This window comes from Apus apus, chromosome 6 (assembly GCF_020740795.1).
Source record: "Apus apus isolate bApuApu2 chromosome 6, bApuApu2.pri.cur, whole genome shotgun sequence".
Taxonomy (NCBI): domain Eukaryota; kingdom Metazoa; phylum Chordata; class Aves; order Apodiformes; family Apodidae; genus Apus; species Apus apus.
Window position 1 is genome coordinate 1,197,876 of NC_067287.1, and position 23,597 is coordinate 1,221,472.

Below are 23,597 nucleotides of genomic sequence, written 5' to 3' on the forward strand. Positions count from 1 at the left end.
GAGCAGCCCCTGGGGAGGACACTAGGAGGGCAGGAGGGTGGATGGGCACAGCGCTGCTAGGGAAGCAAGGCAGGGGCTACTCTAGGGTTGGGGGATGCAGCCGTTACCAAACTTACCTCAAAGCTATATTCCCATTTACCAACATACTGAGGGAAAAGGGGGGGAGAAAAAAGGAAACTGGGGTCAAACAGTGGATCAAGAAACATTTTTGCCAAGACGCTCATCTCTCAACAGCTCTGCACGGACCCTGTGTTTACAGACAAATAACTGTAGTTACACAAGAGCAAACCCTGATGTCATTATCTGTGCCTGAGGATATGAAACTATCTCCTATCAGATGTGACATGTTGACATTATGATTTTTTTTTCCCCCTGACATCACTTGCCTGTGTTACACAAGCTGTCCCCACGCTGTCCAGGCTGGGGTCTGCCTGGATGTCACTGGGAGACACAGCCAGGGAGCACAAACCTGGACAGGCTTGGCTCAGCTGCCAGCCCCAGCCTGCTGGGTCTGTTTCCAGCCTAAAACTGAAGCCCTGCAAAAACATCTCCACCAAGGCCAGTGCCCCACACAGGGGGAGAACAAACCACTTTAGCTAAAGTGGAAAACCAGGTTTCATTAAACTAGCAAGATCAGATGCTGCTGGAGCAGCTCTGGCTCCAGCCCGTCACAGCTCCTGGATTGTTTTCTGCTCCTCTGCTGCCTCGTTTCCCACCCCCATTCCAAAGCAAATGCCTTATAAATATGTTATAAAGCACAGGCTGATGGGAAGCCCTGGGAAGCTGGGAAAGTCTCACTTGGCACGTCCTGCTGACACTGCTGATTGATAGAGCTGCCCTTGCAAGGTAATGGGCAGCTTGAGAAAGGGCCAAGAATCTTAATGTGCTCTTAAAGAGTAGGGAAGAAAAGCATTACAATTCCATCATGGATTACAAAAAAAACCCCCAAAAAAACACAACAACTAAAACCAACAAACAAACCCCAAACCAAACAAAAAAAAAGAGAGAGAAAAAAACCCCAACCCCAAAACAACAACTTCCCGCCAAGATGTAAAAACATTCAGAAAAAAAAGTGCTGAAAAATGCTGCAAACTACCCCAGCCCGAAGCCTAAATGCCAGTTTCCATCAGCACTGGTGAGCACTGCCCAGGGGAGGCAACTTCCACCTTCCTGGAAACACCTCAGCTGGGGATCCACATGATCTGTCACCTCCTGCTGGCAGCAGGATCCTTTATTTAGCCTTCCATACATCCAGACTGTGTCACCCACAGGTTTTGCTATAAGGGCTTCTTTTTAGACTATATAAATACTAGAATCAATATTGGGCTTTTTTTCTTCTACAGGTAATAGATATATATGACTTTAAATACAGAATATTTACTTTTATTTAATATTTACTTTTATTTAAAGTAATATACAACATATACTTTTTTAATCCATAAAAATTACTTTAGACAGAGATATATACCTATACAATGAAGTAATTTATACTCTGGGGTTAAGAAAAATATGCAGCTCAATGAGAACTGCCTTGTAGGAGGCAGCAATGGAACAGAAGGTCTGGGCAGCCCTGTGTGACCCGTGGGGCCAGGTCCAGAGCCACAGCCACTGCTGGTTGTGACAAACAGAACAAGGCAACAAGCTACGTGAGCAGAAACAAAATAACTTCTTGATTGCAAATGATTTTGTTTCAACATGGACTTCGGTTTTACGTAGATATTAAAAGGTTTTTTTGACCCAGACAAGGTGCATTTCTGTGCTTCCATTCCATTCTGCCATCCTTGCCAAGAAAGTGAGTGGAACTTATTTTTAAGGTGGTGTTTTGGTTTTTTTTAGAAAGAAGTAAGAATACTTCAGCTCCCTGGCCATTCATCTAGCTATGTGACACGACAACAGTCCCTGCAAACACCAATTTAAACATTTTGCATTCTTCAAGGTGAGAGCAACCCTTTGGGAACTGCAACAATCCCTTCCATTACACGTGATTCATCCACCTTTATTAATTTCTAAAACTATGTCCTTTTCTTCAATAACACGAGCTGTGGCCATCTGCTAATATTTAGTTCCTCCTCAGCCACAACTGCTTTTGCTTAATTAAAGAGTATTTAAACTCTGTTCTGTGGTGGTTTGCTTTTTTTTCCCAAAAGGTGTACAGACCCTGGCAAGCTCTGCACTGTTTATGGCCCATAAAGACACCACCATCAATTTAACTCTGAGACACGATGCTAAAGTACTGTTTCCATCCAGTAACTTCCCTGACACACAGTGAGCAATGGATTTATCATAGACTCAGAGAATGGTGAAGGTTAGAAGGGACCTTAAAGATCATCTAGTCCCAACCCCCCTGCATGGGCAGGGACACCTCCCACCAGCCCAGGCTGCTCCAAGCCCCATCCAACCTGCCCTTCAACACTGCCAGGGATGGGGCAGCCACAGCTTCCCTGGGCAACCTGTTCCAGTGCCTTCCTGTCCTCGTGGTGAAGAATTTCTTCCTGATGTCTGACCTAATTCTCCCCTCTTCCAGTTTAAATCCATTCCACCTCATCCCATCTCTCCCTGCCCTTGTCCCAAGCTCCTCCCCAGCTTTCCTGGAGCCCCTTCAGGCACTGGAAGGTGCTCTCAGGTCTCCCTGGAGCCTTCTCTTCTCCAGGCTGAACACCCCAACTCTCCCAGCCTTTCTCCAGAGCAGAGCTGCTCCAGCCCTCCCATCATCTCTGTGGCCTCCTCTGTTCTCCCTCCAACAGCTCCATGCCTTTCCTGTGACGTTATCTCAGTTATCAACTGATTTATCTCCAGTATCAACTGATGTATCTGTTATCACCTGACTGATCCAGTTACCAGCTGATAACCCAACAGGTTCACTGTGGTTTCAAGTGACACAATTTTCCCTGGCAGACTTTTTAAAGCTATGAAGACACGTTGGCAAACCTTACAACTCACCTGCCTGCACACTTGACTGACTCACCCCCTGAGAGCAGCTCCCTGGAACGAGAGCAGCACAAACAGGCATTTCTGCTGGAATAGTTAAAATCCAGTTTCCAGGAGCCCCTGAGCTCTGGTTGCTGCTGGAAATGCAGCTTCTCCCTCCAGTGCTGGAAGCAAGTGAGCCCCAAAGTCTGACAGCAGCACCCCTCTGTGCTCTGCCCATAGCTCTACCATGGGTTGTTGGGGTTTTTTTTGGGGGGGAAGGAGGGAGGATTCAGAAATTTCTTTGAGATTTCTCAAAATAATTACTGTGTATTTCCTGCCCAGGAAAACCAGGACTCTTCCCCCTTTATGTGACTTTTCCCATGAAAGCAGCAGCCCTGGTGCACCTCTGACCAGAGCCACCAGTTCTGCAGACTCTTGATACTTTCTGAGTACTCGGATCCTCTTTATTCCCCCGAGGATCTTTCTCACTTCTTTCAGCCCTTGTCACCTGCTGCACTAGGAAACCTTGGGGTGAATCCCACAGCTGGGACAGCTCAGTGCTGAACTTGGGGTCAGTCCCTCACCTCTCCCTGTGTAGCTCAATTTTGACCCAAAAATCCACATGCCAGTTCTCATCCTCTCCCTCAGCTAAGGGTTTTCTGCTCTGACAAACCAACTGGTACCTGCTGGTCACTATTTTCTTCCAGCATTTCCAGTTAACTTGCCTCTCAAGTGCAAGTCAAAATGTATAAACAATTCCAAGCCTTTCAAGCTTTTAGCACACACTCCTGGCCTGAGAAAAGGAGAAAAGAGGCTTTTTGAACAGCTTCAAACCAGCTGGACCTGGTATTTTCACAAATAGGAGTGAATACATTTGAGATTTACCTTCCTTATCACCACAAAATCTTCCCAATTACTTGTTTGTTTTTGGAAAAAAAAAAATACATGCTGGGATTACCAAAGGGAACTGTAACAATATTCAGGTATGGATACATTCTGAAAATGATGTTCTGTTTTTGTCTTTTAAAAAAATATATTTAAATACCATAATTTAAACAAAACTGGAATATTATAGAAAAGTAAATCATAGTGAATCAAAGAAAATGATCTGAAGATCTCTGGATTATTTATTTATCTTTAAATTATCTGAAAATCTATTCAGAAATCCTTTTTTATGACTATTTGCATCTCTCATTGTATCTCCAGATGTGGCCAGGGCACTCTTGTCCCTCAGTCTTAACTCCTAAATACCTTTACCAGGAGCAGGGATGGGGTCTGTATCCCCCCCAAAATCCTCCCCATACTCATGCTGAGTTAATTCACTAATCAACGTATCATAAATATCCCTTCCCTCCTCCAAGGGAAGTCTGCAAGCTGAGGTCTGAATGTTCACAGAGCAGAACTGTTAACAAAAATGTTCCTATGAATAAATAAAAAGGTACATCATGGAATGGGCTGTGGTTTGTGTGTGGGACAAACTGCAAACCCGTTGTCCTGGAGATCCCTTATATAAAAATAAAGTGTATTTCTTTTTTATGAGCTCCATCTAATGGTTGATTTTGTTTTTACACAGCTACTTACAAGTTTTCCATGGTGAAACTCTGAGGCTACACTTCAGAGAATAAGACAGTGTGTTTCCAATGCTAAAAGCAAAGGAGAGCAGACGGGGTTGACAGAATCCTAGAATTACAGCATGTCTTGGGTTGGAAGGGAGCTCTAAAGCTCATCTAGTCCAACCCCCCTACAATAAGCAGGGATATCTCACACTAGAGCAGATTGCTCAGAGCCCCATCAAGCCTGACCCTGAATGTCCCCAGCACCTCTCTAGGCAACCTCTTCCAGTGCTTCACCTGAGCTCATATTAAAGAACTTTTTCCTAGTGTCCAACCTCAATCTACCCTTCTCTAGCCTGAAACCATTACCCCTTGTCCTATCCTTCCATGCACTTGTGAAAGAAATGTAGCCTTCCCTGCTGAGAGGTAAAAGCAGTTATTCCTACCAAGTGTTGGGAATGCTTTTTAGAAGACTACAAATCTTTTAAACTCATCATTAACTTTCTAGCTCTGCAGGATCTCTCTACCTTTGCAGCCATGCAACGTGCCAGTGCTGGTGGGCATCTTTGCTCTGGGACTAGCAAGAGCTGTGCAAGTGCAGTGTGGGGAGATTCATTTTTGGTTGGTTGTGCCCAAAAGAGCCAGGGGAAAGTGACTGCAGGATAGATAGATAGATAGATAGATAGATAGATAGATAGATAGATAGATAGATAGATAGATAGATAGATAGATAGATATGGATGTTTTTTGTTTTCTCAGGAAGGATTGCTCTCAACACCTCTGGTAGAGAAAGAGCATTTTGTGAGGAACTGCACCTTGGGCCAGGTGCATGGCTAGCCAAGGGTGAGAGCTGGGGTGGGAGTGAGAGCAGATCCTGGTAGAGAGCTGAAACCCAGGCTCTGGAGACGGAGCAGGAATCTGCAGCACTGATTCCATGTCCTTGGCCACCACTCAGCACTACACTCCCTTAGCTTCTCCTGGAAACAATCTAAAACTGATTAAAAATCAATTACCAGCTGCTTGCAGGAATGAGACAAGGAAGGATATAAGACCTTAAGGCTCAGGTATTGATTGCTGGCATGAACAGCCTCAAAAACACCTAAAAATTATCAGAATATTCACACATTTTGTGTGGTAGGATAAATAATCTTCTTTCAAACGTTAAACTCAATAATGCATCAAAAGTTCCCACAGAACTTGCACCTGACTGCTAAGTCTGGGTGATGTTTTCCTCCTTCCTTGGCAGCCCAGCATCAGGCAGCTTTAGTCTCACCACCACGTGCCAGGAAGATCCCGTCTTGAGGAAAAGGCTAAAACACCTTGGTGTGAATCTCAGCAGGCAAAACTGCACCTTCCCACTGCAAAGCAAAAGCTTAACACGAGTGTTTTCCCTCTCATCTGCTGTTTCCTGCCTTGCTTTAAAAAAATGGTTTGGCTATAAACCACTGAGGTGCTCACGGGCAATTTGCACGGGTTTTACCAGCTGTCCTTGAGGCACCAGACTGCACTCTCTGAGTTCTGAGAGACTGCAGTTTGGTGGCTTGAGAAAAGCCAGAAGCAACCACCAGGCACTGAAGGGGTGACTGGGATGTGGAAAAGGACTCAACACAACTGAAACCCAGAGCCAGCCTTTAAGAGCCAGCAGGAACACACAGGAGAAACTGCAACCGAACAATAAGCCAATCTTGTTTTCTGCCTCACTCCTACCAAAAATGCAGAAGGCTCCTTGGAGCCTGGGAGGCTGCAGGGCACCAGCAGCTACTAGACATGAGCTTATTTTTAAACAATAATTGACTTTTTCACCCCCCCTCAAAAGGAACTTTTGTGGAAAGGCAACGGGAACCCCGGCTGTTGGCTCTACTACTCTGCACTGCTGAGCCTGTGCCAGGGCAGGGGTCCCCACCACGGCCCCAGGGCTGGTGCTGATGCCTCGGGTACCTCAGCGTCGTACTCCCAGAGCTGGTTCCCCCTCATGTGGTGGCACTTCAGCATGAGGACGGGGCCGTTCAGCCTCGAGACGTCCAGGCACAAGTCGTCCGTGCGGATCTCCTTGTCGGCAGTGTAGGAGAACACCTGGAAACAGAACAACACAAGGAATTATCACTGTGAATTAGCCAAGTCCTGACCACCCGCTGACGCGGACCAGACAGGAATTTCACTCCAGTGGAGCAGAATGACTTTCTCCTCCAAGCAGAGCTGCTGGTGTCTTGGCTTGCACAAGAGCTTCAAGCAAGCTCCTCCACTAGTGAACATCTGCTGTACATAAGAGGACCACAGACTCACAGGATGGGGTTGAAGGGACATTTCAAGGCCATCCAGTCCAACCCCCTGCAGTGAGCAGGGACACCTGCAACTAGATCAGGTTCCTCAGAGCTCTGTCCAACCTGGCCTGGGGTGTTTCCAGGGATGGGGCATCTCCCACCTTTCTGGGCAACCTGGGCCAGAAATACCATGTTTAGGAAAAGACATCTGATTTGATCAAGCCTAGGAATCCTCCAGGCATACACTCAGTTTTAGGTCCTTCTGCAATCATTCATCTCCCCTTCCAGTACACTGTTTTGAAACTATTTTTGGAATCCCAAGCACAGAAGCCAAGAAGGAATAAAATCTGGGAGATGTTAAGGAACAACCTAAAACAAGTCAAAATGACTGTTGATGCTGTAACATTAAGCTGTGATATCTACAAACATCCACAGAAACAGACACTTATTAGATGGGAGGGACATCTCTCTCCCACAGACATATTCATTTCATTTCTAAGTAAAACACACCCTACTTGTCCAGTGGGGATACTGAGCACACTGCTCAGTACTCAGACCCCCAGGTGTCACATCCTTAAAACTGTCCTTGGTCAAAGCAGACCTAAGGTGAGACCAGGCAGCCAGAGACGACCATGCAGTGCAGGACCTGGGCTGAAACAACCATCACACAAAACCAGATGTCATCATAACATTCAGCTCCTGAGTTACCACAATTAACATCCAACAGGAAAACCTTCTGGGAAGAGCTTTGGTTTTTCTTTGGACCACCTTCAATCAGAATTCTTAGTTACTGGTAGAACACTGGACCTACCTGCCTGCTCTCATGCAAGGAGCTGCTGGAACATGGACCATGGGCAAATAATCTGAAAATCACTGATATTTGCAGCATCTCTCACTCAAAGCAGCAGTTTGTGTTCAAGAATCACTCAGATGAATATATTGTACAAGATACTTAAGCCTTCACTATGCTCATGATGAGGAGATCTATCCATTCCCACCTATCCTGAAGCAACTTTTTACTGCAATTTTCAACTTACTGGTGTTTTTTACAGTGAACCTATTTGCATCAGGCACTTTCTTCTAGCCTCAGAGACACGTTTTTAGCCTCGGAAAGATGTTTTCTTCTGTGTTTTACAGAAAGGAAACGCTTACATTTTGAAATGCATTTCCATATCTTTGATAATTGCAATGCACTGCTCCATTATATCTGTTGAAATAGTAAGTGATGTCTGAATTAACAATTACAGGAGATGGGTTTGAGAAACATGCTGTCTTCAGAAAGAAAAATGAATGCTAATTAAGACGATGTAAAGTTATCAGGCTAGCATTTTGCTACCATCCATATTAATTATAGATGTAATTATATTAATGTCATATAAAAATAGAGGGTGAGAAACAACATGTTGCATTTTACAGCTAATTAAAGAGCATATTTCACCCCACACACTGCAGTGCAAGACAGGAAAGGAACATTCTAAGCAGGAGTCCAGTCTCCTGGTGCCCTGACCATTTAATTTTTGTTAATATCTGTTATTAATACATTTCCATGGGGCAAGTTCAGAGGCAGAAGGAAAGTGCTGCAAAGCCAAAGCCCCATTAAAACTGGTGCTTTAGTGGGACTGAGACATCAGCCAGACTGAACTGAGAGGGGTGCTCCACATAGCCCTGACAGCCCCACCACTTCTTTAACACTGCTACTAAAATATAAACATAACTAAAAATAAAAATATTAATATTAACACAAAATATCTATTAATGTAAATAAATATAAATATAAATATAAATATAAATATAAATATAAATATAAATATAAATATAAATATAAATATAAATATAAATATAAATATAAATATAAATATAAATATAAATATAAATTTAGGGACTGCAATAGCCCATGGCTAAAATTTTCTTTTCCTGGTACTTGGTTGAATGTTTTTTTGGAAAGCAGCTAGCCAGGATATATAATCAACTCATAAGACATCTAATACTGAGAATATTGTTCATAAACCTTTATTTTACACTTCATTATGTGGAACTAAATCTTGAGGATGCATCCGTGCAAGCCAGGAAGAAGTCTGCCACAGAATAGAGACAGTTATAAGCAGGACATAGCACAGAAAAATCTAATTTACTCTGTCAACCACTCTAATTATCTACGGGGTTCCCAAAGGTAAATTTTGAGCTCACCTTTCACGATTAATTTTAAATATTCTAATACAAGCTGCAAGGAAAGCACTTTTCCTCCCCTCCCGAAACTGCCTGCATGTTAAATGCTGAAAGCCACCTCAGGCAGAAGAGGTGAATGGAGCTGATTGCCCCACCACCCATAAGACTCTCACCATTTAATAACCAGTTAAGCCCCTTTTAGGGGCAAAGACTTGGACGTTTTCCTGTTCACTCAAATCTCCTCTTTCTCCAGGCCAGCCAATCACTTGGGCATTTCAACCCTTGAGCAAACCCTGAAGAGCTGCCCAGAGAAGGCACTTCCACCAGACAGGACTCTGGGAAGATGGGTGTCCAACAGCCAAGTCCATCCCTCACCAGGGAACAAGGGCACTAACTCTCTGGAGGAAAAAATAACCCAGTTCCCACACCCCAGTTCAAAGAACAGCTCTTTAGGAAAGGAAAAAAATGGTAACAATCTGATTGTCATTCCTGATTCCATGCAGGTATGTGCTCTTCACCTCCCCAGCAGCTCCTGCAGCTGGTGCTGGGCACTGGGCACTCACCAGGATGACTTGGGCAGGGAACAGCAATTTCTGTGGCCACAGCCCTGGGGAGACCCAGCCCTGCAGCCAGAGCCTCTGGCACTGGACATGTCCAGCCCTCTCTGAATTCCAAATCATCTATGCAATAGTTTGTAGTTTTTGCTAGCAGCTTCTTTTCACCCTGAAGGGAGACAGTGAAACTACAGCCCCATAAACCAGACGGTGCAACCCACCAGCAGGATATTAAGTCCCACCACGTGTCAATCTTCAGTCCACTGGGTGACCTGAAGACGTGCCCCCGAGAAGCTCCTGGGATTCCCTGGGGCCACTCCAGATGTCAGGATCAGACTGAAAGAAACCTGATTTTTGGCTCCACAGGGGTAGCAGGTTGGCAAGGGGGAAGGAGCTGGTGTGTGTATGTGCTTTGCTGGTTTGGGTTTGGGTTTTTCGTAAAGGGTGGCTACCTGCCTGCCTGCACCAAGCAGCTGCTGTTGCTCCCACCATCTCCCACTGTTCCTTACAACAAGGTTACACCACATTCACACTACTTAGTGGGTACAACAAACACTTGGATGCTGCATTTTACCTGCCCAGGCTTCATCACTGCAATGTCCCACAGATCACGACAGCCTTCCCGCACTCCCTGGGGACTCCTTCTGCCAATTTAAGGCAGCAGCAATTCAGTTTTCCCACAGACTCTAAAAAGAAGGCATCATTCTCCTTCTGACTGTGCTAAACAAGAGCTACTGTTATTTAACATGCAGGCATGGCTCCTCTGGTCCCTGTTAATCACAGTTATTAGAACAGTGCTGAAGATCACTGAGGGCTCCGTTGTGCTGCACCCTGAGCAAATCCAGACTATTAGACAGTCCCTGCCCCAAAGGTTTATCACCTCAATCCATAAAAATGATGTAAAGTCTGCAAGGGGAACCATAGCTCAGCAAAATGGGCTAACAAAATACAAGCAATAACCAGCTTTATTCATAATGGGTCTGTTTGGAAGATGAAAAGCTACAGCGAAAGCCAAGTCAGGGAAAACAGGAGGTTGTAGAAGGTGAAAAAGGCAGAAAGAGCAAAGAAGGGCGAAGTTACTTTCTGGCAGCCCCTTATGAAACCCAGCACTTACCCAGGGGATTACACTTTAAGACATCAAAGTGCTGAACCTGAAGCTTGTGCTGTGTTTCCCTGCCCTGTGAGCTCTCTGGGGAGGTTTGAGATGGGCTGCACAGACACTGCCCAGTGCTTCACCTGGATCAGTCTCATGGATTCATGTCTAACTGAACTGAAGGTCTGGCTCTGTCCAGTCCTGTGCATAAAAGGCTTTTAGGTGACTCAACAAAGAGCTGTGGTGGAGAAACCAGCTAACTCAAAATGGGAAAGAGGGTTCCTGCCTGTGCCTGGAGAGGGAGCTGAGATCCCATGGCTCTGCTGCCACCCCCAGCACCTGCATCCTGCCTGCCCTCAGGACACCCATCCTGGGCCCCTCTGCTCCAGAGTTATCATCACTGGCAGTGATACTAGCACAGGAAAACCCCCTCTGTACATCCCCCTGGAAACAGCTGCCTTCCATCACAGAAACATCTCCCAGCTCCAGCAGCTCACGAGTTCCTTATCCATTCCCGGGGGTGAGCCAATTCCCACGGCATGCCAGTGAGTCCTGCCAGAGCCACAGGTCGTACAGGACTTTGCTACCATCCCCTGCACAGCAAGTGCTGGTGTTCGAAAGGCACTTGGAAATATTCACGTTATTGTGAACAGGAAGAAACAGAAGCTCTGTGAAACAGACCAGTTTCTGAAAGACCCACATGATTCACAGCTAACTGGGGACAAAAGAACCCTCCAGCAACCCTTCCTGTGTGCACCAGGCTCTTTTTGAACTGTCAGGGCGCACAAAGTCTGAGCTTTCTGTAGAAAACACTGACAAAAGGGACTCATGTTCCCCCTGGAACCTATGAAACACTATGTCCACTCTGATCACATCTGCCCCAGGTAAGTTCACTCAGAGCAAACTCCTGGCTGGTGCAATTCCACAGTCACTGGAAACAAATCTTGACAAAACGCTTCCCATCCTGCAGGAAACACAATGACCTTTCCACAGCATCCTCTCCCACGTGGAGCTGCCATGTACATGAGATGCTGACAGCCTGGGCAGCAGAGGCCAGGAGCTCCAAGCTGCTTGGGGAGAGGTTTTATAGAATCATGGAATCGTTTGGGTTGGAAAAGACCTTTAAGATCATGGAGTCCAACCATTCCCCCAGCCCTGCCAAGGCCACCACTGCCCCGTGTCCCTCAGCACCATCTCCAGGGCTTGGAAACCCCTCCAGGGATGGGGACTCCCCCCCTGCCCTGGGCAGCCTGGGCCAGGGCCTGACAGCCCTTTCCAGGAAGGAATAGTTCCCAAGATCCAACCTCAACCTCCCCTGGCACAACTGGAGGCCGTTCCCTCTTGTCCCATCCCTTGTTCCTGGGGAGCAGAGCCCGACCCCCCTGGCTCCAACCTCCTCTCAGGCAGCTGCAGAGCCAGCAGGTCTCCCCTCACCTCCTTGTCTCCAGGCTGGACACCCCCAGCTCCCTCAGCTGCTCCTGCTCAGGCTGGTGCTCCAGCCCCTTCCCCAGCTCCCCTGCCCTTCCCTGGACACGCTCCAGCCCCTCCATGTCCTTCTTGTCCTGAGGGGCCCAGACCTGACCCCAGGATTCCAAGTTCAGCCTCCCCAGTGCCCAGCACAGGGGGACAATCCCTGCCCTGCTCCTGCTGGCCACACCAGTGCTGACACAAGCCAGGATGATGCTGGTGGCTACCTTGGCCACCTGGCCCCCTCCTGCCCACCTGGGATCACCTGCTTTGATTATTGTCCTGAGCACAGGCCTGATGCTCCCAAGAGCTGCTGCCAACATTCCCATGGCCAGGCAATGAAAGCCTGAGCAGTGTGTCCATGACAGCAGGCAGGGAAAGCAGACAGCTCTGCCACCCTCCACCAGCCCACTGGGAGGAGCAAATTTCCTCTAAAATGCCGCAAGTCAGCAGCAGGGGGAAGGGGGGAAAGGTGTGAGACTGATGGGTCATGCCCCTCTGTCTGAGGCTGGATAATTGCTTTTTTCCACAATTCACACGTGGTCAGTGCTTTCTTTAATCAACCTCGGGTACCTCCCTCCTAAAAAACATCATTCCAGAAGTAGGGTGATACCCCCCCACACCCCCCAGGAGACACCTGCACAAACCAGCCCCTGAAGCCACTTCCCCAGCACAGCTGCTGTGAGGACAGGCTCTGCATTTTTTGTTCCCCTCCACAGAGAGCAAACAGTTCCACAGTTGCTCTTACACGCATCAGGAGAATCATGGTATTTATTTCCAGATCATTAGTGGTCACCAGGTCCTAACTGACACAGGATGATCTGAAATACCTGTGCCAATGTAACAACAAACCTCCACAGCTTAACTCTATGAAAACAATTCTCCCATGAAGGGCTTCAGTGAATGTATTTAAATTTTCCTTTTTTTTTTTTTTTTTTAAGAAATTACTCTTGTTAAAATCTTGCTGTCCTTAATTCCTTCAAATCACTCAGGTGGCTGTGAGATACTTGCCCCTGCCCCAGGCTGGATCACTCCCCTGCATCTTGCTCAGCTCTAATGACCCAGGCATTATTACTCCTGCTTCGTTCTCATTCTGAAGTAGTTTTGCTCCTCAGCTGTTTCTGCAACCACACAACTCCTCCCCCCCCCCAGCATTTACAAGTCTGAGCTCAGTTCTAATTTCTCATTAAAGAGAATTTAATAAAGATAACTGCTAATGGGAGTTATGAGCACTAGAGGATGAATAATGCTCTGCCTGCAGGATCCCAGCCAAAGCTCCACCAAGGACAGCTCCTGCTCCTTGCTCATGCCCAGGCAGGGAGCAGGGTCCCTCTGCCCTGCAGCAGCACACAACAGACTGCCTGTGGCTTCTTCCTGATGTGAGAAACACAAAGGGGACTGGAGGCAAAATGTCTTGAGGTTTGAGATATACTGGCTTCAGAGGGCTCAGAAAGAATGGCTGCAGTTAGTAGTTATTCAGATTTCTATAGGCTATATGGTCCATATATATATATATATACACACTCACAATCCATCTGTCTCTATCTCAAAGCTTTACAGTCCTCCCAACCTCACACCTGGCTCTTCAGAAGGTTTGAAGACATGACAGTCATCTAGAAAAGCTGCAGAGGGATTTTTTACAAGGGCACGGAGTGATACAATGGGCGGGGCAATAGTTTCAAGCCAAAAAAGGGGAGATTTAGGAAGAAATTCTTTGCTGTGAGGGTGGTGAGACCCTGGCCCAGGTTGCCCAGGGAAGCTGTGGCTGCCCCATCCCTGGCAGTGTTGAAGGGCAGGTTGGATGGGGCTGGGAGCAACCTGGGCTGCTGGGAGGTGTCCCTGCCCATGCAGGGGGTTGGGACTGGATGAGCTTTAAGGTCCCTTCTCACCCAAATCAGTCTGGGATTCTATGGCTTTTCTCTTCTTTTAACAAAAAGAGTTGGGTCTTCCCAGTACCTACAGGAAGAAAGGGAAACACACCAAACACCCAAGGTGTGAAGGGAATCTTCAACCACAATCACATGCAGTCTTATCAACGTGCTAACACTTGCATCTCCAGTTTAGAAAGACAGTGAAGCATGGGATGAATACACTGGCCAGCCTTACCTCAGAAAGAAAGCATGAGCTTGCTCTAAGATCCTGCATCTTCCCATCATTTTTAGCAGATGTGGCACTAGAAAAAGCCCCCCTCAACAAGCATTACCCAGCAGGAACATGGTCCAAAGACCTTCCTGGGGAGAAATGCCAGTACTAGGTCAAGGTTCTACTGAGGGATTTCCTGGGATTTTAATTGCAGCAGATGAAGACAAGAGCAGCTCTCTGCTCCAGGGTGTGTCAGGAGCTGAACCAAGGGACCTGGGGTCTTTGAGACAGCTGTCAGGACGAGGAAATGGCCTCAAGTTGTGCCAGGGGAGGTTTAAATTGGATCTTGGGAACAATTTCTTCCCCCAAAGGGCTGTCAGGCCCTGGCCCAGGCTGCCCAGGGCAGGGGGGGAGTCCCCATTCCTGGAGGGGTTTCCAAGCCCTGGAGATGGTGCTGAGGGACATGGGGCAGTGGTGGCCTGGGCAGGGCTGGGGGAATGGTTGGGCTTGAGGATCTTAAAGGTCTTTTCTAACAAAATTATTCCACAATTCTATGAATTAAGGGGAAGAAGAGGAGAAAGCCTCTCCAAAAGTAAAGCAGACCAAGTAGAGAAATGAGGCTAAACTACGTTCAGAAAGGTGCAAGTAAAAGGAGGAGATTGCACCAAGTTCTGACCAATTTCCAGGTCAAATCAGCAGAAGCATTCTGCCTGTTCCTCCTGTGCATGGTGGGCAGGAGCAGGCAGGAGCTGGGAGACCCATAGCCTGGCACCTATTCCCCATCCTGATGCCATACACCTCAGCCTCCTGGGGAAAAGTCCCTGAATTGCAGGTTGACCTTGCAGAATCCAACTCAACTCCAAGGAACCAGCTCTGCTGATTTGAATCTGAGGTGTCAGGACAGGAAAAATTTACTGGTGTTTACAGAGTGAGCAGGCAGAGACAATGATTGCCATGGACCTTGTTACTCCCTGTCACACACAGCCCAGGCACAAGGGACACTCTCCCTGCCACCACCCTTCCTATTTCCATGAAAAAACCCTCAATGTGAATGAATACACTGAATATTTTTAATATACACATTTTAGAAACAGATTAATTCAGCCACGAGTCCCACAGATTCTTACCCTTTTCTTTTAAAAAAAAGAAACCACAAAAACCACATATATTAAAATTCATGATCACATTTTGTAATGTGAGCATCTGAAGACTTACATGTATTTCTCTGCAGTCTAAGCAGCAGGAATACATGTAATACATCCAGCTGGATATTTCACTGGACCTACTGATCTGCTTTCAAAATTTGCAGCTGAGAAAATGGCTTTCTGAGTCCTCCTAAAACTCTTTAAGCTCAAAACCTCCCACATTTTGCAACTTCCATTCATATGTTCCCCTATTGCTGCTTGTTTTACAGTGAACCAACCTGTCTATGCTTGAGCTGCTTCAGCAGAGGACCACAGAGGGAATCCTGTGGCCACTAGGATCAAACCAGAGGGTCCCCAGGACCCCCCTGCCACCTCCCCCTGGCTGTACCTGCTGCATCCAACCCCCCAGACCCCAACCAACTGCCCCCTCCTGCAGCAGCACAGAAAGGCTGGTGGGGGCACCCACAGCTCCCCAGGAATTCACAGCTCTGGGTGAATTCCAGTGAGGATTTCCTGAATCTGGTCTGCCTGTGGTTACCCAGCAGCAGCCTGAGGCAATTCTTGTACAAATAATAACCCTGCTGTGGTTTGTTTTTTTTTTCTCTTACCTGATTTCCCCCCATGCCATGGCAGTTGAAGATACCCACTTTCTCATTCTCCTTGCGGCCCATGTTGTCTAAGCACTGGTTGGTTTCCACGTTCCTGATCTGAAGAAGGAAAGAGATGGAATGTTCCTTGAAAAAAAACCACAACACAACGCCTGAAATTTCGTATTTGTCCAGAAAAACCACATCACTGCGGGAGGAAGCACATTATCCCTGCATCCAACCATCTGAACACGTGCTGACTTGCACTCTGTGAACGTGTCAAGCTCCCGAAAGAAAATTAAAATACTTAGACTCACAGAATCGCCGTGGTTGGAAAGGACCTCTGAGATCACTGGGTCCAAACACATCAGCACAAACCCCCCCCCCAAACAAACACAACCAACCACACAGCCCCCCACCAAAAACCACCCACAAAACCCCCCACAACCTCGGCCACTAGAGCACGCCCTGAAGTGCCCCATCCACACGTTTCTTGAACACCTCCAAGGATGGTGACCTCACCACCTCCCTGGGCAGCTGTTCCAGGGCCTGACCACTCTTTCAGTGCATAAATTCTTCCTAATATCCAATCTGAACTTCCTCTGGGGCCCTGTCCTTGCCTCCCAGCAGGGCTGACTCTGCTCCAGGAGTCACAGCTGCAGCCCTGGCAGTGCCCGACGCCCACCCCTCCAGCCTGAGGCTGTGGGGCAGCTCTGTGACTGACCACAGGCTTTGGAGAAGTCTGGAAATACAACTTTCCCAGCAGAACGCCCCTGTCCTCTCACGAGAACAAACCCACTGGGTGAAATCCCCTGCTTAAACAAAGCGTTTTCCATAATTTGGGCGCAAGGCAGCTGGGCAGAGGAGCTCCACAAGTTCATCACCTGCAATACAAGGCATGACCTGCCCAGGTCCCCCCAGCCACACTCACCTCGGGCAGGCACAGCAGCAGACCCCTGGAGCAGCAGGACCAGCTCCAGAGCATCGCTCCCCAAAACACCTTTTTAGAAGACACATTCACCCCGGAAAAGGGCTGAGTGGAAAAGCAACCAAGCACCTTCAGCTCCACGGGAGAGGAGAAGGGGGAGATGCCCCACTCTCCCCTGAAGCTCTCCACGTTGCAGCCCCACCACACTGAGTGCATGCAGCCTGCACAAACCCCAGCACAGACATCTAATAACTTTTTTCTCAGTCCTCCTCATTAACCTGGTAGCACAGTTGTCCTGTTCCCCTGCTCCTCCTCGTGCTCAGCAGCACAGGGTGATTTTCTTACTAACGTGTCCAAAGCAAAAATGCATCTCTAGCTCACATTCACAGAATGGCAGAATCATGGAATGGCTTGGGAAGGGACCTCAAAGATCTTCTAGTCCCACCCCCTGCATGGGCAGGGACATCTCCCACTAGATCAGGTTGCTCCAAGCCCCATCCAACCTGGCCCTTCTCTAGTGTGAAGGTCAATGGCTCTGTGTGGCTATGGCAGTGGAGAGGACAACTCAGCCCATGGCCCAGCCCTTCTCCTGCCCCTGCTCCCATCTCCTCCAGCACAGCCCACTCTGCAGTCCCCAAACCACACCCTAGTGACCAGCTCCAATAAGAGTCCGAGCTCAAATCATGATCCCAGCCTTTCTTTTTAAATCACCTTTTTGGGGAAACAGAGTTTCAAGTATCTCCACGAGAAGGGCAATTTATTTTTTGCAATCTTGTGGTTCATTAAAACAGAGGACTGAAATGAAAAGTGACTTTAAAACTCACCTACAGTTATTATGTCTCAGGTTTACAAAAGAATTCTCGTCTTGCATTGACTTTGTATTCATCAGTATTACATGATTAAAAAAGAATATTCAGTATTTATCCCAGTTTGCAAACTCTGAGGCATATTTTCATCCAACCTAGGAAATTCACACCTAATCCAGTCACTGCCTAGAAGTTGTGCTCTACCTGGAACACTCAGTTGCAAACACAGACTTGGCAAACTTCAGGCCCTGCCTATTTAGTGCACAATGAACTTCATAGACTACTTGAGAACTTCAGTTCCATACAACTCCACCTTTTGAAGTTTCATTTTAAAATTGCAGACTTCATTTACAAAAGCAACAGGTGTTCATCCATCAGCCAAATAAAGACCCAATTAAAATGTATTACAACACTGGTCATTATTTCTAACACTCAGAGTGGTGCAAGGGAACCAGGCATGAGCATTGCCCAAGTTCAGGTCACACCTGCACCTTAATTAAGGATGATTCTCCCAAATCTGTCAAAATTATTTGCTCTTTTTGAACACTGTTTATACTACAAAAGAACAATATAATTCGAGGCCTGACAATGAACAGTTAGAATCACAGGATGGTTAAGGTTGGGAGGGACCTTAAAGATCATCAGGTTCCAGGCTGCCTTGATTAGAGAAGAATTTGCTCAGATTTGTTCTCAAAGCTGGTTCTTAGCAGGCAGCAAAACCCCCAGGCCCCACCAAAGGGGGGGCACCATGTGGGGACTAATGGTCCCAGCTGCACTGACAAGTCAGAGGGTTGGTCCTGCCTGGGGCCACATCTCTGCTGGGAGAGAGGAAAACGCCTGAGAAATGCACTTTGGATGTTTTAAAAATTGTCCATTACTGCTGCTGATGGTACCTGAGCTTTAGGTCTAAAAATCCACTTTCCTGCTCAACTGGCAGGCAGCAGCTGTAATAGCAGAGCATGAGTTTTTAATTCATGGACCCTGCCTGAATTGCTGTTTCCATAGAAACTGAGGCAGTGTTGGTAAAAATAAGGTGTTTTAATAACTATTTTATTACTTTCTCATACTATTATTTTCCAGTCTGACAATATGGTACAAAACCTTATTATTTGACACTTGTCAGACGAGTCTTTCCCTTGCTGTAAAACCATGTTTCACTTGATTTTGTCATGGTTAAACTGCAGGCCCTACTGTGGCTTTTATTTTTCACCACAATTGCAAGTTTCAATAGCAAATTACTTTCCTGGATGTAAAAAAAGCCATTTGGTCTTTTGATTGCTGTTCTATCTGCAGCCACCTTTAGATCAGGCTGGTCGGGGGCTTTGAAGAGTCAGCTTCAGTACAGCTCAATAGAGTATTTTTACCAGTGAATTATCAGAATGTTAAAGAGGTTTCAGTTCCTGGTGCTGCTGGAACCTTCAGATCATTAGGGATGTCTGTGATCCTGGGCTCCAGGCAGCCCCTCTGGAAAACACTGCATCAAGGAACAAACACATGCCTTTCAAAGGAGAAGGCAAAAGGGAAAAGCTTGTTCTGCTCTACAGGAAAGTGGTAAGAGATGATGGAAAGTTTCTTGCAGCCACTGCTTGTTATTTAATCATTTCGAAGTATTAGCCACAAACCTCAGGCTTCCAAGACGACTCAGTTTAAAGGAGAAATGTTTAATGGGGAACATTTGTGCTCAGGATAGTGACGCCGCCTTGGGGAAGAGCTTGAGGAAACAGAACCGGCTCAAAATAAAGGAGAACTAAGAGGAGGCCCAGGAGCACCTCATTCCTCTCTCCAGAACCATCCTCCCAGCAAGGCCTCTGCTCCCCCAGCCCCACGATTGCCTTCCCAGAGCCCAAGGAAAAGGTTCCTACCTCGCCCAGTGAGTAATAGCGCCGGGGAATCTGGGAGTCGGGATAGATGTTCTCCAGGTACCACGAGAAGGGTTTGCACTGCAGGTTTTCCCTCAGTGCTTTTCTGACGGATACGTCGCCGTAATCCACCTTCACGACACCTGGAATTGTCAGGAGAAGAGATGATGAAAGCAGGGTGTTTGTGGAGCTGCAGACCACAACTCACAGCTCCATCCCCACGCGTCGGGAGTTCCCTCTCGTCAGCTCCCGTTTGCTGGAATCGCGGCACAGCAACACGCGTGTACACGGGCAGCTGCTTCGCCACAGATCTTCACAAGCCTGACATCATTCACTTAGCAAATTGAAATGCCTGAAAAAACACGTTTTTTTTCCTTTTCAGATAACTTATCCATCCGGAAAAGGCAGGACCACCGAATTCCTTGACTTTTTTCACATTCTAAAGCATTAAAGAAAAGCATCCCACATCCACTGGCATTTTGACAAACCATGTTTTCCAAAGCATCTTGCTGGTGCTCTCCAGCACTCTGTTCTGAGACCAATCAGTTGGTCAAGGCACAGCTGTTTACTGATCACTCTCCGGGTGACTGCACCAGAAAGGATCCATTCCTCATCCTGAGAACCCCATTGCTCCTCAAGGGACGAGATGTCACATCATGTCACAGGTAAATTGCCACCCTGTCTGGCAGCTCCGCTCCCACCACAAACCTTTACATCAGAGAGCTGAGCCAGCAGCATCTCCTGGCCACTGGGGGTGGGGGCCACACATCAGAAACAAGGCCACCAAGATTAAAAAAAAAACAACAGACTAGTGCTCAAGGAGAGGGGAAATCCATTAGACATCCCCTGCACAGTGTGCTTGCATTTCAATTCAATGAATATCCACTGCTGCCAAAACCTAGGAGAGCTAGTCAGGCAGTTCATTTGCTCTCCCCATCATTCCCTGGAAAGAAATCCATCACGCTGAGAAGAAATGTCAGACACACAGTTTTACTACCAAAGAAAGGAAGACAATGTACATTCAGCTTCTGAACTTCCTACGTGAAGAAAGGGAAATACCATGTCCATTCTCCACCCTCTCATCAAGCTGACATTTGCAGGTGGGCACATGAGTTTCCCAGTTTAAAATAATATTAAACCATCCTTTTCAACACCAACATGCTGCAGGAAGGAGGTGGGCATCACAGACAGAAACAGAAAGGCCACTCTGAAGGTGCTTGGCCAACTTCAGTTATTAAGAAAGATAACAAAAACAAACAAACAAGCATATTCTCTGTGGCCTAATTCAATCTCATTCCAGGTGAGATCTGCCATACACAGCAGCAGTGATAGGCAAAGCATCAGCAACTGCCAGCATGCAGCTGAAATAGTCTGAAAGACTCTCCCAGATTTACAGCTGAAATCCATGCTCCATCTCCATCACCTTCTGCTTTCCATTATTTATGGGATCTTGTTTTGAAATTATCACAGAGGTGAAGCTCCAAGGATATCAGCCCGTTCTGCTGGGGAATCACGCCCTAAAGCACAAGGTGGTAACAGTTTTTAAAGAAATTCAGTACACAACAACAGTAAAACTATTCATCACTATGAACAAAAAATTTAACTCACTTTGGATAAGCATACCTGTCTGTGGTTCCAACTCTACCAGTTACATCTTTAACAAATTGTGTGTATGTATAATCCTGCACTTGTAGGACACTGTGTAATACTAGATAATTAACTGAAACACAGGATATACCACAAAAGGTCAAGAAAGGTGCTGAGAGCATCCCACAGGATCTGTGGGGACTGAGGTGGAGATGGAAGAGGGAAAGCTGTGCTCATGGCACTGGGGAACATGGGCTGGAAAGGACATGTGAGGGACAGGAGGCTCCATCTGCAGCAGCCAGAACATCTGGGCTGCAGGATGCTCAGAGAGCTGCCTGGGGAGGGGCTGTAACATTCTGAAAGGACCCAAAGATTTTTTTTTATTATTATTTTTTTCCCCCAAGAAACAGATGTAATTTAACAGCTGTTCTGCAACCAAGGAGAGTGGCCACAGAGTTTCATTTGTCTCTCTTGAGGGGAAGAAAACTATCAGGGTTACAGTTATTTAATATTTGGCCTGTGCAAATGGCAATTTTTCTCTCATTACAACTCATGCAGTCACTGATTTAACTTACAGTACCTAAAGCACCAGGTGCCTACATCCTGTGCTTCCATTCTGGACCATCTCAGGGGTGTTTCACCACCTTGTGCCCATCCCTGCCCACCCTAAGGGACCAGGCAAAGCAGACACCAACGGGTCCCCACCTCGGGACCCCATCGGGCAGGCAGGGGGGTGTGACATGAGCTTTGCTGCAGAGGATTTGTCATTTGCACATACTGACAGTGTAGCCATGTGTGCTACACAAGACCCAGCTGAAAACATATTTCATCTCAGGAAAGAGACTTTAGTAAAAGAAAAGTAAGTTATGCTTTCTGGGCAAGCTTTTCCCGGCCAGGGGGAGAGGGGTTCTATGATTGCTGCCTCTCCAGGACGTGCAGTACTGCTATTAGCTGTGCTGCTCAAACCTTATCTATAATTAAGCTCATCCTCCTCCTGGAAAGGCACTGGAAGTGTTTGGAAAAATGCAGTATCTGTGTTTCGTGGTGCTTTGTACTGTGGGGCTCTGGGGAAGCTGAACATGAGGAGAAAGGGTATCAGCACAGTTAGGGCCTGAGATCACAAACACCACAGCCTCTCCCGCATGCACACACTTTGGAGTTACAAACCAAATCAGAAAGGCTGCCTCTCTACCTCCTGGTTTCACCAAACACCTTGTTTCTATATTGCTCTACAATTCTTACAGGGATTTGCATTTCCACCCCTGGTTCAAGCCTTGCCATCACCAGCACAGGAAGCATAAAAAGATCTGACTCAACCTCACACTTGAGTTTTCTGTCATTAAACAAACTTCAGCAATATAAATTCTAGTTTTACATTTCAGTAAAACTTGGCCATGGAGGTGGGGAGTGCTTGGTGTGTTTGGCATGCTCATCTCACCAGGGCAGGTTTACCTCAAGGCTTTCCAGGTTTTGGGATGGCACAAGAGCCACCGAGCCCATGGTCCTGGTGCCCCAGTGTGGGGCTGACCCAGCTCTGCAGGGCACAGCCATCCATCCCCCCTCTAGTTCTCTCTTCTCTCTCCACAGGCTCCTAACACATGTTGGTAACACTCTCAGGCAGGTTCTCCTTTCCCAAAGCTCCTCTATTCCATATATCCTCACCTTGCACAAACCAGGCTGGCTCACTTCTTTGCTCCCACCACACACAGCAATGCCAGCACAAACCCCTGTTTTTTCTTCCAGCAGGGACCTCATTGGCATGGACCTCCAGCAAACCTTTATGTTCCCTTCTGCTCCATTTAAAACCAAGCTATCATGAATCAATACTAATTTATTGCCACTACTTGCTAAATAATCGATGGGACTCAGAGGAAATACAAAAATAGTTAATGGATAACAAGGCTGCTGAGACTTGAATAAGAAAACGTATGTAAAATGACCTGGGGTGCAAGAAAGAAATGAAACATCACAAGGAGCTACAGAAAGGGCAGCATGGAAATGAATGCATTAGAAACATCTCAGGGAAGAAGCAGATTGCTTCACAGAGCAGCAGATGTAGCTTCAAGTAGAACAAATGAACTGGCTGCAGCATTGCATGACACCTGCAGCTTTTCTCATGGGCACGTCCTGCCCATTGGCACACAAGGACAGAGCTGCAAAATTGGCCCCATGAACCATCTCTGCAGAACCAGATGTTAAAGCACGATGATAAGGATGAAAAAAATTTCACCCGGAATGAAACAGAAGTTGCTGAAATGAGAATGATTTGAACAACACTTAGAAAACTTCATCCAAATCAGGCTTTAGCTGCCCTGCAAAGCCCGTGAGAGAAGCCTTCTTCGACTGCACTGCTTCACAGCCTGTTCAGAGGGAGAGCAACGTGCCCAGGGGCTGATGCACACACATCCCCTGCAGCTCAGCCTGCCCTGCACCCCCTCTGCCCCCCAAGGACCCAGGAGCCTCCAGGGATGGACACTGGGCAGGGGGAGTTTTGCTGGTTTGACTGCCCAAGCCCCGTTCAGAATGATGTCCTGTTTCACAGGACTAATGATGGCCAAGTGCTAAACTACAACTGAGTCTGCGACACCAGGATGCCTGG

The 23,597-nt window shown here is 47.0% G+C and overlaps 1 protein-coding gene across 1 annotated transcript in view; it reads right to left on the reverse strand.

Moving 5' to 3' along the window:
* GALNT13 (polypeptide N-acetylgalactosaminyltransferase 13) overlaps positions 1-23,597 on the reverse strand; it is a 127,959-nt gene that overhangs the window by 9,119 nt on the left and 95,243 nt on the right. The window contains exons 10-12 of the mRNA XM_051623529.1: positions 19,415-19,554; positions 15,840-15,938; positions 6,402-6,536 (exon numbers count right to left, since the gene is read on the reverse strand). Coding sequence (XP_051479489.1) covers positions 6,402-6,536; positions 15,840-15,938; positions 19,415-19,554 — 374 coding nt within the window. The remainder of the gene's footprint in view (positions 1-6,401; positions 6,537-15,839; positions 15,939-19,414; positions 19,555-23,597) is intronic.